This window comes from Cyrtonyx montezumae, unplaced genomic scaffold (genome assembly GCF_038088225.1).
Source record: "Cyrtonyx montezumae isolate F1298 unplaced genomic scaffold, pur_monq_1.0 scaffold_10, whole genome shotgun sequence".
Classification (NCBI taxonomy): Eukaryota; Metazoa; Chordata; class Aves; order Galliformes; family Odontophoridae; genus Cyrtonyx; species Cyrtonyx montezumae.
This window is the reverse complement of record NW_027071826.1, coordinates 50,855,092-50,872,991: the sequence shown is the minus strand read 5'-3', so window position 1 is coordinate 50,872,991 and position 17,900 is coordinate 50,855,092. Positions and strand designations below refer to the sequence as shown.

General features: G+C 40.3%; 1 protein-coding gene across 3 annotated transcripts in view; it reads right to left on the bottom strand.

Moving 5' to 3' along the window:
- Window positions 1–17,279, bottom strand: part of BMAL1 (basic helix-loop-helix ARNT like 1) — a 34,769-nt gene extending 17,490 nt beyond the window's left edge. Inside the window, exons 1-3 of one of the 3 annotated variants that reach the window (XM_065755348.1) lie at window positions 4,900–5,017; window positions 3,778–3,925; window positions 851–871 (exon numbers count right to left, since the gene is read on the bottom strand). In XM_065755348.1, the coding sequence (XP_065611420.1) occupies window positions 851–871; window positions 3,778–3,917 (161 nt within the window). In that variant the 5' untranslated portion in view covers window positions 3,918–3,925; window positions 4,900–5,017. Of the gene's footprint in view, window positions 1–850; window positions 872–3,777; window positions 3,926–4,899; window positions 5,018–17,269 lie in introns of those variants that run through there. The other 2 variants (XM_065755349.1, XM_065755350.1) reach the window with 2 other exon arrangements.
- Between the last annotated feature and the right edge of the window lie 621 nt (window positions 17,280–17,900).

Below are 17,900 nucleotides of genomic sequence, written 5' to 3'. Positions count from 1 at the left end.
AACGAAGCAGCACATCACAAATTAAGCAGGATTAGCAAGGCTGCTAGCAAACTACCATAAAATTCCAGTCACTAAGGAAAGGGCTCCTGTCACCCTTAAATCCTGAGAACAAGAAGAATTTAAAAGCAATAACCTGGAAAAACTGAAGCCTTTTCTGTAGTACTACAACATTTTCTTAGAATCAGTTGCATTTCTTTCCAAGCAAACAAAATGGCACAGTTTGATGTGTTTGACAGTGAAACATACTGCAGTTCAAAGACATCATCTGTTATAAAAATGTTTTCCAGTTAACTAGAGGGATAAAAACAAAAAGGACTTATCAAAGCAGATCTTTTCCATGGCTTCATCAGAACGAGGGCTACTAACTTGCATTACAGTTAGCCACTGAAACATCACCAGTGACCAAAATGTCCACTACAGAGTGCACAGTTTGCCCTGAATTTAGTTGTGTCTGTGTCCTAAACTTCGCTGTGCCTTACTGTGGCTGACTGGGACAGGAGATGGCAATAATCTAGACCAACATAATGCATTCCAACACTGCAACTAGCCGAATGCTCAGGGTGGATGGGAGAGTGTATGAAGCTAAGCAGATGCATTCTAAAGTAGCACAACTTCTGTCTCCATGTCTGAAAAAAATACCTAAGACTCCAGGGCTGCTAGACAAAAGAATGAGGAAAAGGATGTTTTGATGTAGATAAATCTGTCCAACTGTGCTTACTTGCACTCCTAAGCCTGCCTTAATCGGGTTTAATTTTTTATCAGAAAATCTAGGCAAAGGGGAGGGGAGGCAAGGGAAAACATCACACATCTTTTTTCAAGTGAAACTAATTATAAAAATATTTATACTTACTCAAAAGGAAAGCCATCAAGTCTGCAAAGAAAGAGAAATCAAGTACACCATATATACAAAATAATAATGTCTTTCATTTTCTGTTGAAACTCTCAAGCTAATTTATATTCTATTTGAAATGAAAAAGAACCAAGACATTAGCAGTGAGTGTATTTTAAGGAGCCAACTTTGTTCAGATTAATCTAATTTGTGAAGGCATAATTTAAAAAATAAAAACAAAAAAGCTAATATAGCCATTACACTGAAAGTAAAAAATGAGTACAACCACTAACCTAAATGATTTCTATGATGCACATCACTGAGATACTGCTTCATCAGCAGAAACAAATGATCTGAGCTGTATGCATGCAGTCCTTGTGGTCAGATAACTGGGGTTGCAAGGCCAGCAATAAAAAGTACCAACATGTATCTCAAGTCTCCCAGCTTTTGATTCTGCCCAGCACAACAGATGAACACTCTGTTTTAGTCAGTACTGAAGTCTTGATTCTGAACCTTATACGGATTTTACTGTATCTAAGGGAAAATAAAATTAATTTCTACATGCAACTAACTGTTGGCATCACTTCAACTAGTAGAACAATCTCAAATGCCACTGAGTTTTAATATATTTAGAAGCTAGGTTTCATTAAAGCCTTATAAAAAATCTCGTATCAGCCACCAAAATATTACTTATTCCCATTCAATACTGGACATAAGCATTCTTTAAAGTTTTCCATATGTTATTCATTGCACCTCTTAATGAATCACCTTTGTCATTAGGTTTTAAAGAAGTTTGAATAGCTCTAAAGGTTTTCTTCATCTCTTCATACGTATATTTGAGCTACTGACTTAGATAATTGTTCAAAGTCCTTCTGATGCTCACAAAGAAACAGCACACAGGACTAGCACAGGACTTATAAACAGAAATGAGCCATTGATTCTCCAGTCATTGTGCCACTTTTAGCTACAAGATGTTTGTTGTGACAAAGCAAAATATGAAAGAGGTTTTTATACCGGCTACCAGGTAATTTACAAGTGCTTCAGGATACTTTCATTTCTTATCAATATTATTTCAACTTAAAACAATACTGCCAACAAAAGAAAGTATATGTTTATAGACCTGTGCAAGAAGTCTTAGATTCCAGCATTTGACTAAAACACACTGTAGCAGAGAACAGATAACCTTAGGTGAAATTACAACAGTATGTTGAAGAGGAATTCCAGTGGGACAGTAGCAGCAGAAAGATATGAAAGGAAGCTGGCACAGAAAGTTGAAATTGCCACTGATCAATAAGCTCATTTGTACTTGACAGGTGAACGCATGCTAAAACAGTCAGGTTCTTCCTTACATCCTGAACTCATTGGTAAATGAAGTGTAAAACTGGACACATGCCATTTATATAAACAAAAAAATGACCGTATAGGCAGCAAAAGTTGAAGAGTAGCAATTCCTGAACATTTATAGATACATACACATAGAAAGAGGGATCAAGGAATTCTACCTTAAGTTTTACATAAAAATAGGAATGTTCACTAATCACCATTCTCTTTGCAACAAAACATGAACTGTGGTACAATGACAGCTGTTGTGAACTGACTCAAGGAACAGCATTTCACATATTGAATAAAATGCACACACAACCTAGAGGGCAGAATTAGATCTTAAAAGAGCAAGCTGTCTTTTGGAAAAGAGGACTTGAGCAATGCTTCCTACTCAGAAGTATAAGGATGGAGAAATCCTTTCTAGAGAAGAGGAAGTTGGTAAGATGGAGGCTTTTCGCTGAATTTTATAGGAGTCAGTTCAACTAGAGGGAATCATGGACTTCTCAAGAAAGCTGAACTTATATTACAGCAGCTATGTACACAGTATGCTCGTGGTCTCTAAACAGTAATTAAAATTTTGCACCTAACTTCTAAAAATAAACTCTATGTGCAGGGACTCTAATTCTTAATTGGCACCCTCAGTACAGATCAATGTCAAAGGAACTGCCAACTGTGAGAAGGCCCACAGTAATAACATCTTTGCCAAGTTACATAGAAATGGATTACGTAGCTGTGTTAATAATGGATGGGGCCTATCCACAGGTTACCCTGCAGCTAGACTTTGTAGTTACAATTCATATGAAGTTTGCATAGTAACTTAGAGTAAGCATGTTGGTCTTGGTGTGCTCAGAGCAGACGACATTACACAGTTGGAAAAGTAGCACGCATTACTATGACCTTCACCATTCTAAAGCACAGTTGGTGTGATTTCTTTCTGTTTCAAATACCTGCCCTAAGGCAGAAGGTATGGCTTGGATGGTGCTTCTAAACACTGTTAGTGGCAAGCAGCCCTTTAAGAGAAGCATCCTTCTTGAAATGAAAACAGACTACCGCTGATCCATGAAAAACTTATTCTACCAGGAATAACAGTTTGCAGCCAGAAAGCAACACAAGATCTGAGATTCTTCACTCATATTCAACTGGGGGACCAAAATAGCTCCATTAGGCAAAATCTGGCAGCACACTGATAGCAAATGACTGAAAAGGCAAAAAATAGGTGAAGAAAAGGAACTATTCCTAGTTTTGCTTCTGCTTTCAAATTAATTATTAGCTTCTCTCCTGCTGGTCAGACATTCTGCTTCCTATGTAAACGGTCAATATAATCAACCTTCACATCATATATTTCATCAATATTTATTTCTTTTTTCCTCATTAGGCAAAGGTTTCTTTCCTAAGCCTTTCTTCAATTGCTAGCCCTCACTTCCAGCTGCACAGAGATGAAGGCCTTATTCTTACTACTAAATAATGAACTTTCCTTTTAATGCACTGTAGCTTTTTTCTTTGTTACAGCCCTTAAACAACATGTAGTCAAGAAAAGATTGTTAAGGTTATTTCTATTATCTCTCTAGCTATATTCTGTTGCAACTGCTTTTCAGCATTATCAAATAGAGAGAAATCCAACTTACTGATAATCAGTAGAGCTTCCCTTCCTTTTCCGATTACAGTCCACTCCTGATGTGCTAAGGGAACTGGAAATCAAGTCAGCAGGGTCCGGTGACATAAAGTCACTAATTGTAGAAGAAATGTCCATCCTTTGGTCTGCCATTGGATTGTCTAACATTACAAAAAAGAAAGTCGCTCTATTAATAAACATAAACTTACATACACATATGCATACTCACATAGAACAAATCTCCAAGTTAATACAAATGAAACTGCAACAAATTCCCTCTTGTGCTCATGGAACCTTCCGCACTCCAGGCTGAACAGTCCCAGGTGTCTCAGCCTTTCCTCAACAGGGATATGTTCCTGTCCCTAGGCATCCCTGTAGGCCTTCACTGGGCCCCCTCCAGAAATTTCATGTCTTTCTTGAACTGGAGAGCACAAAAGACACAGCACTCCAGACGCGGCCTCACCAGGGCAGAGGAGAAAGAGAGGAGAATCTCTCTTGACCTGGATATGATTCCATTTCTTTCTTCCTCCAGTGGAAAAGAAACACGCATCAATATGAAGGGCAAGATTAAGACTTCTCCTTTGTATTTTCAGGTGCGAGCACTGAGTACATTCAAGGTATCCGTATTTGCTCATCAAGATGTGGCATGCAGAGCAGCTTCTCTCCGCCCTGCTTCTCCACCCATTGTCAACATGACTGTTAACTAAAGGTTTACTCTTATGTTGACTGCCTGGCCAACTGCTGCTACCTACCAGAAGTAAAGGGTAAGTTCTTTCTTTTGCTTAGTGGAAAAACTGATTTTCATGCATCTCTCCTTCATTTGAAGACTGAAAGTCCATAAGGTTTGAGAGTTCTACTTCCCCTGAATTTTCTGGAACAGAATTCCCAAGATTTTGATGCAAAATGAATGAATTAAATAAATACATCCACTACAGCACACCCCCCTTAAAACCCCTAATAACTCAGGGAAAGTCTAAGACAAGAAGACAGTAGTACAAAAGAATATAACTAGCATTTTTCATCTAGAAGAAACACAATTTAAACTTCTGGACTGCAAACATTACATTGCTGAAAAACACTGTGAAAAGCTCATCCATTACTGAATGCCATCAGTTGTGAAGCAGAAAGCTTTTACCTGAAGGCTTTTCTTGGAAGCCTAGATCCACCTGGGGGAAGAAGTCTGAAGCTCAGCCTGAAGCACTTGAACACCTTAAAACCTTTTCATGCCTCATAGTCTGTTAGTCAAGTACATTCAAAAACCTGAATGGAAAGAAAAGCAGCAAGCATAAGAAATGTAAGGAACACTTTCATGGCCAGTTGTTTACAACATCTGGTTTAGACATTTTTTACAGCAGCAAACAAATGCTTTAAGTGAGAAATAAAATGTCTTATCTAATCAAGAGCAGAATTTTCATTTCCTTATAAAGTACAGAAGCTTCATCCATTATGAGAAAGTTTAGATGTCATTTCCAGCAGACCAAGTACTGGAATGGAAAGAAATTCCCCAGCATCGCTTCCTTGGGGCCTTCTTCATCACTCTTTAGTTTTTGTAGCAAATCACGTAAGGCTCCATTCACTATAATCAGATCTGAAAGCATTTGTTGTCAGATGCTAGCAAAATAAGTGGAAGTGCTGTTACACTGCTGAGCAAGGCTGCCTTCACGTTAAGGTGGCCGTCGCCTTAAGATGATTTTGGCTGGGCTTACAATTTTATTTTCCCTTCCAACAGCACTTTTTCCCTCCCAACAGTTTGGGCATTTCCCAAAGCAAAAGTGGTTAAACTTCTTGTTCTATTCTGCAGGCTTCAAGCTTTAAATAAAATCCACATCCCATACTGGAAACTCAGGCCCTCAAATGTGCCCCTCCACTACGCTGCAAAGACAGTGGATGACCTGCAGATGACTGCTGTTCCTTCCTGGATTCTTCCCGCAAAACTTATTTTTTCCACGAAAAATTCACTACGTGAGACATGAAAACCATTCTAGGAGTGCCTCCTGCAAGGGCTTTTGCTAGTCTTCTGGAGACTTTCCTTTCTGGTTGATGTACATGTGTCTGCCTTTCCAACCTGTGATGGAAGTAGAACTTCCCAAGAACACAGATCAGCAAGTTCTTATGATAACTGCATTAGTTCTCAAGTCTAAAAACTAATATTCCATCAGTGTGACCACCAGAAACCCCACAAAATACAAAGTCAACGCCATCACTTTTTCTCAGCTCTGCCAGAACAGCAAATTCAGAATTAAATATCTGAAACTCATTGGTCCTATTACAGTAATAATGGGATCAAAGTACTTAAATCTGAGGTCAAGCAAGTCATGACTTTAGTAGCACCAGCTTGTGAGCACGAGACTGCTGCTGTACAAGCAGACTTTCCAGATTGCTGTTGAGGGCTCACCATGCAACACGCTGGAGAGCTTCTGTGGTCTGCTCTCAAAAATGAAAAAGGAGTCAGGTCTTTATGAATGTGTGGACATATTGGTACAGGCAAGCTAAGAGGCCAGCTGGCACCAGAAAGTCGTTGACAAATTGCTAAAATAACACAAATTTTAAGCAAATTATGAATTGACATTGACTCCATAACCACAACTTAAAAGATGACTTTCACGCACACCCATGCAATTACTTGCAGACAAGACCTTACTTTCATTTTAAATCAGCCTCCTCTTGGTTATCTGCTTTGTCTCTCCTACTCAAGCAGTTCAACAAGTACAAACTCAGTCATGTTACTGTAGTTTATGAGATTACTGCAGATTAATATACAACCTCCCACTAAAGCCACAGTCACTGATCATTTCTCTGCTCTTGTTTCAGATGCAAAAACATTATCCTCAACCTCAGCCAGGTGCATTAGTTAGTTACAGCTACACTTTCGTTGCCCAGTTACTGTGCATCCATGATTCGGTCCTGGCATCTGATGCAAAACCCTGAGCACTGCAGAATGCACCTACTAGAAACAAGTATTTCCCAAAATTTCTGACTCCAGCATCCACCTTTAAACCCCAAAAGCTCCTGACCACCTCCATACGTGAGCAGAGTTGTTGAAATCACTTTCAACATACCATCTCACTGACCACTGATGATGACCTGACAGCAGGGTGGGACATGCTGGAATTAAGAAAGAAAATGGAAGAGCATATTTATTTTAAATTTAACATGGTTCTTTCCTTTTTAAGGAAAATGGAACACTGCCATTGATGTATTTTAATGCAGAAAAATCGCTTTGTTCATGTCAGAACAGAAGTTTCAAAGCAGTTTCACAGAAAAAAAAATACTGAAATTAAATATCCATTCAACTGTGCCACTCTTTCAGATTGCATAAGCAAGTGTCAACAGTGGATCATTTCAAAGCAGTTCATTTGAAGCACCTTGGCCAGCGAAGCAGAGGAAAGCTACATTAAAAAAATAAACAAAACTCCACTCCTTTTCAAGTCAGCCCTTTCTCTGCCATGTCCCAAACACTTGTCTCAGTTCTAGCAACCATAGCCCTACACGTCAGGATTGTGGGAACTGAAAATCACGTCCGTCCCCTGAGATGAGGGTTAAAGTCAGAAAGTGTCAACACAAGAACGAGAGCAACAATCAGCATATCCCACTGTAACAAGCTGGCAGCAGCGCAGAGAAATAATGCGTTGTGGGGCTTTTGCAAACCATCTTGTGAAGAGAATATTTGAGTTTTTCAGCCTTGAGCTGCTTTTTTCAATGGCTAAAAAAAGCCTCTATGAAAAGCAATACAATAATTATCCATAAATACAAGCAAAGCCCGAATCTTCCCTTTATGAACCTTACCCTGCTGACAAAGTACTCCTCAGACCTACTTGAAAAAATGCCATGTAGGCCACTTCCTGATTACATTCTGTCATTGAGCCACACAATAACTTCTCTCCACTGCCCATTTTGGACCACTTCCTTGAGGATTTCCATGCTGTGTGTGCAAGCTCTTTTGTCTAACCCCTTGTAACAAGGGCAACGAGGCAGTAAAATCAAATCTTACTGTTCATCCCTTTAAAAGGGGAAAAAAAAAGTTAGCAGTCACGTGACTAGCTTAATCACGCAGGAAAGCTGATCATGAGTACATAAACACCTCTGAGCAAATCAAGGTCAGAGCTAAAGTAGGTCAACCAAGTGTGCCAAGCACCCATCCGGGAGTCAAGACCTCTTTATGCAAGCGCCACGAGTTTCAATTACCCCTGGGCAAGACTCAGCTATCTCCAGCACACAATACATACTTATTTTAAGAGAAATGCAATTCTGAACTCTGTGAATCACAAGTGTGTCATATCTCAGAGTACGATTTCACAATGAGGAAAAGTGTGGCGTGGTTTCCTTCAGGGATAATTAAAAAGACAGTCACTGTCCCTATGCGCAATGCCTTAAACCAAAATCACATAGCTACAGAAAGGAAATCTTTCTTCCCTTCACAGCAATACCCCACCTCAGAAGGCAACTGTCACAGTACGAACCAGTAAGAACCACGACAGGATCCGTCATCTCCACCTTGTACTTCTCCAAGCTGTGCTGTAGATGTACGTGCGCTCCAGATGTGCAGCCCCCAACTAATGGTGGGAGACATCTGCTCAGCAGCACGAGGACTGTGGTGTCCCTGAGCTGGTTGTGTGAGGCACACACGCGTGCATGGGCACAGCTGCTCCATGTGACAAGCAGTTTCTACATCAGAATCTTCACTAGGAAATAGTCCGTATGGTTCGAAGGAAGACGTCTGAATTAAAGCAGTGATATTTTCCTTTTCCTTCGCTACTCGAGGAATACCTCCCAGAACACCTCACATTTGTCTAGAAGACTGTTTTGTTTCAGTGGCACCTTTGTGTTCTCTGAACTCCCTAATACTATTTGCAGGAACACTCTGTACTCCCAGATGGTAAAATGCCCTGTGACATCATCCCACATCTCACAGCAAAGCAGTGATCTTTGTGTTTTACTTGCTGAGGCCATCTTCTCATTCACTCATCACCATGTTCCCCAACCTCTGGCAGCCCACAAACCACATATGAGTTTTGGAACTCTTCCCTGCCCCAGCTTGTGTTTGCCTTTGGGCACACATGCAGAACAGCAGGAGCAGACACCCCCATGTATACCCCACGTTAACAGCTGCTGCAACCCAGCCCTGCATAAGACGGGCTGCATGAGCAGCCCCAGCTCTGGAAAGGCAGAGGTACTGCCTTTGGGTGCTCAAGTGATTAACTGCTCTAACAGCTGCTCCCAGTCTTTCCTAAGGAAAAAGCAGCAGGCTGGAGGGAGGCATCCCATGAATTTAAACCAGCCACAAAGCTACAAGATGAATCATTTTGACCTAAGGAAAAGAAGGCCTCCGATACACAGACGAAAAACTGGACAGGCACAAAGAACATCTTGCAGCTCTAGGAATTTAATTAAAAGGTGCTTTTTTGACAGATCAACATGGTGTTCACCTTTACTGAAGCAGGTTTACTCATCACTAGCATCTCTGAGAAAAGCCAGTCGTACCATGGACTCATCATAGGAGTTTTCTAGACTGTCACAGTGATAATGGAGCCACAGGACAACATTCTGAGTTTATCTTGTCCATAGAAGCACTGAGACTCTCAGTTCAGCCTCAGACCCCATCTCCCATTGTTAAAAAGGGGAAGTACTTGAAAGCTTTTACTTCCAGCTATCTTGACAAAGGACATCTCTGGTGCTCCAAAACCTAGATTAAGTGGTAACTAAAAAAATTTTCTCACGTGATGGGGAGTTCAGAACTGAATCCGCAGCCCCATGAGTACGAAGCAGAGTGGAAGGCTCACTCTCCTAAACCTGCTGGTAATGCTCTTCCTAATACAGCCCAGGATGCTGGTGGCCTTCTCTTTTGCAAGGATGTGACTGATAGCTCAGTGAGGTGTGCTCTCCAAATAAAACAAGCAAACACCTAGCTCACGTTTTTCTTTAAGTGAAACAGACAAATGCCTGCTTCAAGACTGATGGAGATATGGACCACCTTCACAAAAGCAATCAAACAAACAAAAACAAAATTGAGCAAAACCAAAGTCAACCTATGCTCCTTCCAGGAATCAAACCTGTTTAGAGTGAAACTCAAGTGTCTGTGCTATGATTGAAGTACTTCCCTTCTTAATAGGTACCACTGGTATGTACTGCAGGGACACAGCAAAAAGGTTGGGTGCATTCCTGCACAACAGCTGCTAGGGCTGGAGACCGTATCATCCTCAGCAGTGGCATCCACAGCAAGCAGCCCTCAGCCACAGGAGCTCTCAGGACCTCGCACGTGGTCACAAGCCTCTCTACCACCTCAGGGAATCCTGGCTTGATGAGTGGTACAGCAATGCTTGCTAGTTTACCATCGTTACTGAAACTCTGAGCTATTGTAAGCCTTTGGATGCCTTATTTCAACAGACCCTGATCACCAAAATCCCCAATTTTATTTCAGTGGATGTAGACACAGCTACAAAAAATAGCTATTTATTCTGAAAACAGCTGCTTGTAGGAAAATTACTGAGCTTGAGAAGTGTTTCTATTTCTTTAAACCAAAACCAACTCATCTTAAGACAATGCTTAGCGCCCCAGAATTACTCTAGTGTAAGTTAAAGAACAAAATAGCTATATTTTATATCTGAAAATAGGGCCCACCTGTGTGAAATGCTGACAAAGTGAGTTCACAAAAACCTACGTTAAAATGTAGTATTTAATATTAATTTCTTCTGATCCCCCAGAAGATTTTGTGCCTGTGTGGGAAGGAATGAAGTACAATAGTTTCAACATTACAGGAAAAAAAAAAAAGAAAGACCTAAAATTAATAGACAACGGAAGCTTTATGTCCTTTGGGCCAGATACCTGATTCTAGTCATTTACTCTTTTGATGCCAAAATTCATTGCTCTGCTAATAGTGACAGACACATAAACTGTAAAGGAATAAAAATCTACTCCCCCAGTTCCTGTGAAAGTTGTCAAACTGGGTTACTGAGCTAGGTACTCATTCTAAGCACAGAGTGCAATCCTCGTTTTTATCAGCCCTAAGCCATCCAAGGGATGCTGAGGGGCCGAAAGACTGAGAGAAACCCGTCCTATCAGGTAGGAAAATCATTTATCCAAAACAAATAGGGTTTACATAACAACCTAATCAAAGACTTCTGTAGTAGTTTAGTGTGTTTTGATCAGAATCTTTTGGGGGAATAAAACCCAAACACACCAAACAATCTTCTAGCTGAGGAGGCAGTGGCTCTGTGAAGTCTCCCAAATGGTACACATTACTTCTGAACTGTCAACAAAATGTCCTATCTTGTGCTGCAGTGTGCAGTCAACTTCAAAGTAGAATTTTTTAAACAACCAGGAAGTTTTCATTAGGAGGACTGTACACCACCTGGACTGACATTTCCAGAGCAGGAGAAGCATACAAGACAAGTAGCTGAGCTACTTAACTCTCTTCTCATGTGTATACAAGCAGTGGGAATTTATAAATCAGTGCATCTTTCACACACAACTGAGAATGCCTTGCTAGTGCTTGTAGTCTAAGAGATGCATGCAGCTTTCTGTTCTAAGATTTCATCTCACTCCTATGAGTGAGAACTGGTTTGCTGCAGAGAAATGCTTTAGGTACAGGTCTTAAGGATGTCTTCACTCCTTGTTTACACAAACTGGATACTGCAAAGTTTCGGGCCATTGAATATATGCCTTCTACTTTAGAGTTTTAAAGCCCAAATGCTCAGTTTCACTACTACAAGGTCCTTGGTATGCTCTGAGTGAGCTGAAGTTTCCCTTCCCGTGGCTAAGCCAAGCTCCTGCATCCTCACAGTTTGGCAACTATTCTGCCTGCAGTGCATCATCTCTAAAGTTGTCTTTCAATGGCGGGAAAGCAAAAAAAGTTCTAAGATGTGTCTTCTAAAGGGTCTCCTTTAGCAGAGGCGCTGTAGGGGCCAAGCACCATTTCAGCGCTCTGTTAGCTGCCCCAGCTTCCAATCTCACAATCTGTGTGCTTTCACCAGGTTCTCATTTTCTTCTTCCCTTTCATACTGGAGAATTAATAGCACCAAAATTAGCCAATACATTTGGGCTCTGGCATGACTAACACTAACTATGTAGTATTTCTTCTTGACTTTTACAGTTCAGCCATTTTTCAGCTTAACAGGCTGAACCACTACATACTTCTTTTAGTCTCTTCAAGTGCATTAAGGTAACAAACGTAGTTTCCTGCATCTTCTTTTGGTTTGGATTACCTGCTCCAAATACTGTTACACAAACTGCTTATAGCTGATTCTGTTTTTCAGTCACATCATTACTACTACAAACCCAAATGCACTAGGCACGTGCAGGACTCTTCCTTCAGTGATCTGTTGACAAACAAATGGGAACTAAAGGAAAAGAACAGGTCTCTGCCAAACAGGTTGTATTTTCAAGGAATGAAGCACAGAAACAAAAGGGCAAAAATATCACTAAAAGGAGTGTAGAAGTGAGTTATATTTATACCTTACACCTTCATTTCCAGCTTTGTCACAGTCCCTTCAGCCCTGCTAAATTCCATCTCTGGCTGGAAGAAATCATCCCTGCTCTTAGCACTCGGCCAGCCTGATGAAGAAAAGCTGACAGGCTGTCAGTTTCCCTTTGGTCCCAAAGAAAGCCCTGGGAAAAGCAAGGTATTCTCAGCCAGCCTGGAACCAAGCTGAGGGTATCCCCCGCTCAGCTGCTTCCTCCAGCACGCACATCTCTTCATCTTCCCCGCTGGTTTATTAGAAGTTCTTTATAACAGCTTTACACAAAATTAGCTGTCAAACATATATATGTATCTGACATCCCCATACAAACATCAATATTTCTTCCTTCTGACTATCTCAGTGCTGTATTAGAGGCTCAGCTTCATTTTTGTTCTCCCAGTTATTTCAGGATAGGAAGGCAACACAGCTTTTTGTGAAGTGCATGAGTAGGCAGTTTCCAAAGGGGGAAAAAAAATGCAGGAAAACATACAACAGCACATCTAGTATTACATTATTATGTGTGGAAATGGAGAAATTTGTGACTTACAACTATTCACAAAATCCCATTTTTAATAAAATAACTTCTTGTTGCTTGTGGAGCAACAAGAAACACTAACATAAATGATAAGCTTACCAGCTTCATTTTGAAGTCACACCATTTACAGGTGAAATCCATATCCAAATAGTAAAAACTGAGACACCGCAACAATTCAGCACTTGCATGTCTTCTGGAAAACACGCAAAGACATGACCAGAAAAAAAAAAGATACACATACCATCTCCAGTCTTGCTCCACACTTCAAAAATAATCACCTCCCGCATGCCTAAAATCCCACTTTTAAGTAAGTGATCTGCAGCTAACACTGAGAAAGGCAGCATTTCAAAGTTATGACAGCTCATACTGTGGCATTATCCAACACTCCACTCTTAGGAGACATTCACAAAAAGCAGTTATGAAGCACAGCAACAGCGAGCACTGAGAAGTAGGGCAAGTTCCCAGCACCTCCCGGGGGCCAGCACTAACACTGATACAGTGCACCCAGAGCAGAAGGGCTGCAGCAAAAGCTGCCTGTTCAACTGTCCAACCAAGAGCAGTGCTCCCACAGCACAGGGCAAGCACGACTGCAGGGCAGTTTCTTCTCAGCTTACACTTCCTTTGGATTCAAGTGGCTGACAAACCAAAGTGGCAATTAAAAGTCCTTTAATGGGACATCAGGAATAAAGTTACATGTGCCATCATGCCATATACAGGATGGGTAAATCTAGGCTGTCTCCTCGCAGCACCAGCTTTTTGTGTTTCCTTTTCTCTTGGATGAGTTGGAATTCCTGTGCAATGGGACACATCTCTGAGGTGAACCCCAAGCACCCTACAGTTGTGCATATCACTCAAGAGAGCTGCACCACCTTACTGAAATGTTGGGTGATACCCTGAACTAGTGCAAAGCTAGGGGGTGAGATGTGCCAGGAGACACGAAGGGGCAGCACTGTCCCTTTCAACAGCAGCAAGTTGTTAAAATATCCGTGCTAAATGCTTTAATTGCACTTGTAGCTTATTCACAGCAGGATTTGTCTTCAGATGCAAATCCCTGCATGCTTTGAGCAAGGCAAGGTGTGCTCAAACATTCTACTAATCCTCACCTGTGCTGTGACTGCTTCAGGAGCTTTTTCTTTTGTGAATGACAAGTTATGAATATATAGACATGCTAGAAGAGGCTTCCTAGCCACTCTGTATTCACTGCTTCAACACAAGTACAGATTTTATTTTCCGGTGGAAGGCATGAAAGCAATAGGAAAGCCCTTGGCAGAAATTGCTGATGAACCACATTCCTTTTTTGTGCGTCTGTACATTAATGCTGATGTTGAGAAGAAGCAACATTCAGTTGCCAGAGATGCATCTAAGACTTACATTTTTCCAGGCAGGATTTAAAGTCTGCAATTTCTATTTTAAAGTAAAGGTCAAGTCTGAATGCATACTTTTGCATTACAACCAGAATTGAAAAAGCATTTTTAAATGGCTCACACTACCAAATCAAGGTAGCCCTTCATAAGGGCAGGGTAATGACCAGGGAACACCAGGAATTCATTGATTAGGGTCCCTACACTACACAGATGCATCACAAGCATTGAAAACAAAAAGAATCCTGCCAACAGCGAAAAAGGCTAGAGGACAAAGAAACCGTGTTCAGAAAAACAAGTCACTGTGCCATTTTTTTGTATGTTTGTTTTTCATTGCTGTTTTTTGGGTGAGACATCTATGAAACTACCCCAAGGAGCAGCAGCTCCTTCCCCCCAGACAAAGAGGGGATAACACATGGAGAAAGCAGACACCCAACTAACATGTTGCAAGCAGAATTTTCTCAAGAATAAATACATTATAAATATATTTATATTTTTATATATTGAGTATATAAATATTCATAAATATACACATATTTAATAATATATAATTTATATCATGTATACAATATAGATATATAAATATTATAAACATAATATTTATTTTGTTGTTATAATGTATAATACATTATATATAAATATAGGTATATATTTATAAATATATAAATATACTCAAGAATAAAATATTCTACAATGTCCACAGCCCAATTCTGCAGGACCTAGGAAGGCACACCAGACAGTCCAAATTCCTTCACAGAAAGGTTAACTAAGTTTAGATTATGTTATTTCCGCAAGTAGACTTGTGCTAAATGTTAATAATGCAGTCCCTTAGTTACCACTTACAAATGCTCATTATTATTTACAGCTCCTGAACAGTACGGAGGATGTCTTGGATAGCATCCAGTAAACCTACAGCAATTCAGTTTATTAGAAAATGGAAAACTTTGCTGTTTCACTCAGTAAAAAATGATAGGCACTGGTTTCTATATAGGGAACAATCAAGTGAGCTAGTGCTTCAGCCCAAAAAACTGCCAAGACCAAGATCTACAAAATGATCAGATGTCACAGGGACAAAGCTCGGCTGGAAGCCTGAAAACAACACTGCTCTTCACACATGGGGTGGTAGGCCATGGGAATTCCTTAGCAAATAACATGAAGGCTAAAAGTTCATGTGGTTTCCCACACGGGGTAAGGCCAGCTCATGGAAAGTGTAAAGCATACAAAGTTCACAACCAGCTTTCATAGGTCAGGCTGAAGTCAGCTAACATGCAGTTATCAGCATAGTATCAATTAATAACAGGTAGAAGATTTAAATTCAGCGCATGCTAAACAGAGTTGAGCAAGGCAAATGTAAAAGCTTAGCTTACCAGAAAAGAACAGTTCAATGTAGGAAACAAGATTTATATGCTAGGTGCCTGCTCTCAGATGTGGCATTTGAAACCATGTCTAAACAACTAGATTCCTCCACAGTGCCTAGAAACAATAGTGCTGTGCAGGGACCCACGTAAAAGTCATTAGGCACAAACTGCCCAAACCAAACACTTGGGATGGCTGCCCCATTCTTAACTAAGCTAAGCCCTCAGTTACTACACAGTTCTTCACTGAAGTCTTGCCAGCATTATTAACTGAAATCTCAAATCACTGAGAACGGCTCACAGTTCTCTTGTAAGGAGACCAAAGGGCCCAGTGACATAAAGAAACCTACTAATAAGGGGTGCAGAAAACAGACAAAAGGACTTAGAAAAGAATGCCATACTTCAGAAGATCATCTACTACTCACTAGACACAAGTATTTCTGCCTTTTTTCAGAGGTCTATTTTTCTGCAATGTTCACTTCAGAGAATACGATCTAGAATCCTGTGTTTTAAGTTTGCCCTCACTTTACCAGAGAAATATGTGCCTTTATTGTATGTATTTTTGTGTCAATCGCTCAGCTGGTGTTCCACTGAAACTTTCTGAAGGACATCTCCTAAAGCTCCTCCAGCTATCCCTGTTTCCTTTAATTTTTACCCTTCTAACTTGAAGTTGCCTTGTAAAAAGTTTACAAGAGTCCTTACAGATGTTCTCCTTCACTGCTACAAGTCTTCCTGGGCCTTCCTCTCATTTACAGATGGCTAAAGCTTTGTCCTCAGCTTCCTTCTGCTGATGAGCACAGTAGCTTAGAGAAAAGCACCTAAGTTTTATCTTAACATTCCCTGACAATTTTCTCAGATTTGTTTCCTTGCATGATCATGTATTCTGGTCTCCTCTCCAGTAGGACACAAACAACCTCATTTACTATTTTATAAAACAAACTGATATACTGTAATTCAGGCCAAAGTTCATTTTAGAAAGATATCCCTGATTAGCTGATAGCTTGCAAGAATCTATTACCCTCCTCCCATCTTTGCTGTCTCAAAGCTCAGTTCCCCTTCTTCACAACTTCCAGCTTTTCTGGTCTGTATTTGAGTAGGTCACCTACCAGCTAGTGACCCTCATTTCATTCTGTCCTTCCAGGTAACTCTGCCAGGTCATCAACCAAATGACAAATTCAATGAATTGTTTTTCCTTCCTTTAACTAAACTCAGTTGCATTTCTTTAATCTCCCACTGTATTTACAAAACGCAGTTCATCCTTTGATCACTCTTCCATTTTCTAAAGTATAGGAGAGTATTAAAGTTAGGACAAATTTAATAACACACATAATGAGATTAAGTCACTTTAATTTGTCTGCTTCCCTGTACCACTGCACTAGGAACAGCCCATCAATGCCTTTTTTCCCAGTCACGTCAACAAAACAAGCTTTCTGAGACAGACTATGTACTCTAAGTGCAATATACACACAACTGCTTGGCAACTAGTTAGAAATGGTGTATGTATTTCTTAAGAAATATCTTATCAAGCAATATAGACTATTGGGAGTGATGATTTAACAGACCAACCTGCTCCACTTGGCTCTCTTACCTGTGTATCTCCCACCAGCATATGATTACTAAAGATCCTGAACAGAGTAACGTAAAGGATAAGCCCAGGTGGAAACTGCCAGAAACAATGCTACTAAGTAATCTTTGCTTAGATCAGAGAACGAACCAGTTAATTAGTTTATTTAATATGGGGCTACATGGATGCTTAGCAGTGCAGCACAGACCTCTCCTCAAGGGATTCATGCAACACAACCCTTGCATTTTTTATTGCAAGTTGCAAATCCAAACATTTCAACCTTTGCTACTGACAGTGTGACTGCAAGAGACGTTAACCCCCTAGCTTCACCTTTCAGCTCCTTCACCTAATCCCAGTGAACTGTTCAAAGATTCAAAAGGGATTTAGACTAAGCAAAGGTATGCAGTGCTTGCTACAGCAAACCAATATCTGAATATGATAATAAAAGGGTTAATTTCTAGAGGGATGTCCAGCAAGAAGAGGCAACACAGCCCACAGTGTAATTGAAGTATTAAGGAGAATCTGAAAAACGGTTCATATTCTGTTTGCAAACTGCTGCTTTACGTAACTTTACTCTTTGTACAGAAGGCTCATCTTATCAAAAACGAATCTACCTCTACTACATAGGAGCACAGCCCTGAAAGAGTCTGTATAAACACTATACAGTATTGCTTTAAGAAATACTGTTCTGTATTAGGATGACATGTAAAAACGATAAAATATAATTTTACTGATGTATCTGATGTTTACACACTGAAAAGTAGAAAAATGAAAACTACGAAGACAAGCAAAGAGAAATAGAGGCAGCCAGCAGGAACTAATTGGCCACACTTTAACAGTGGAAGACAGCGATTAGATCAGATGT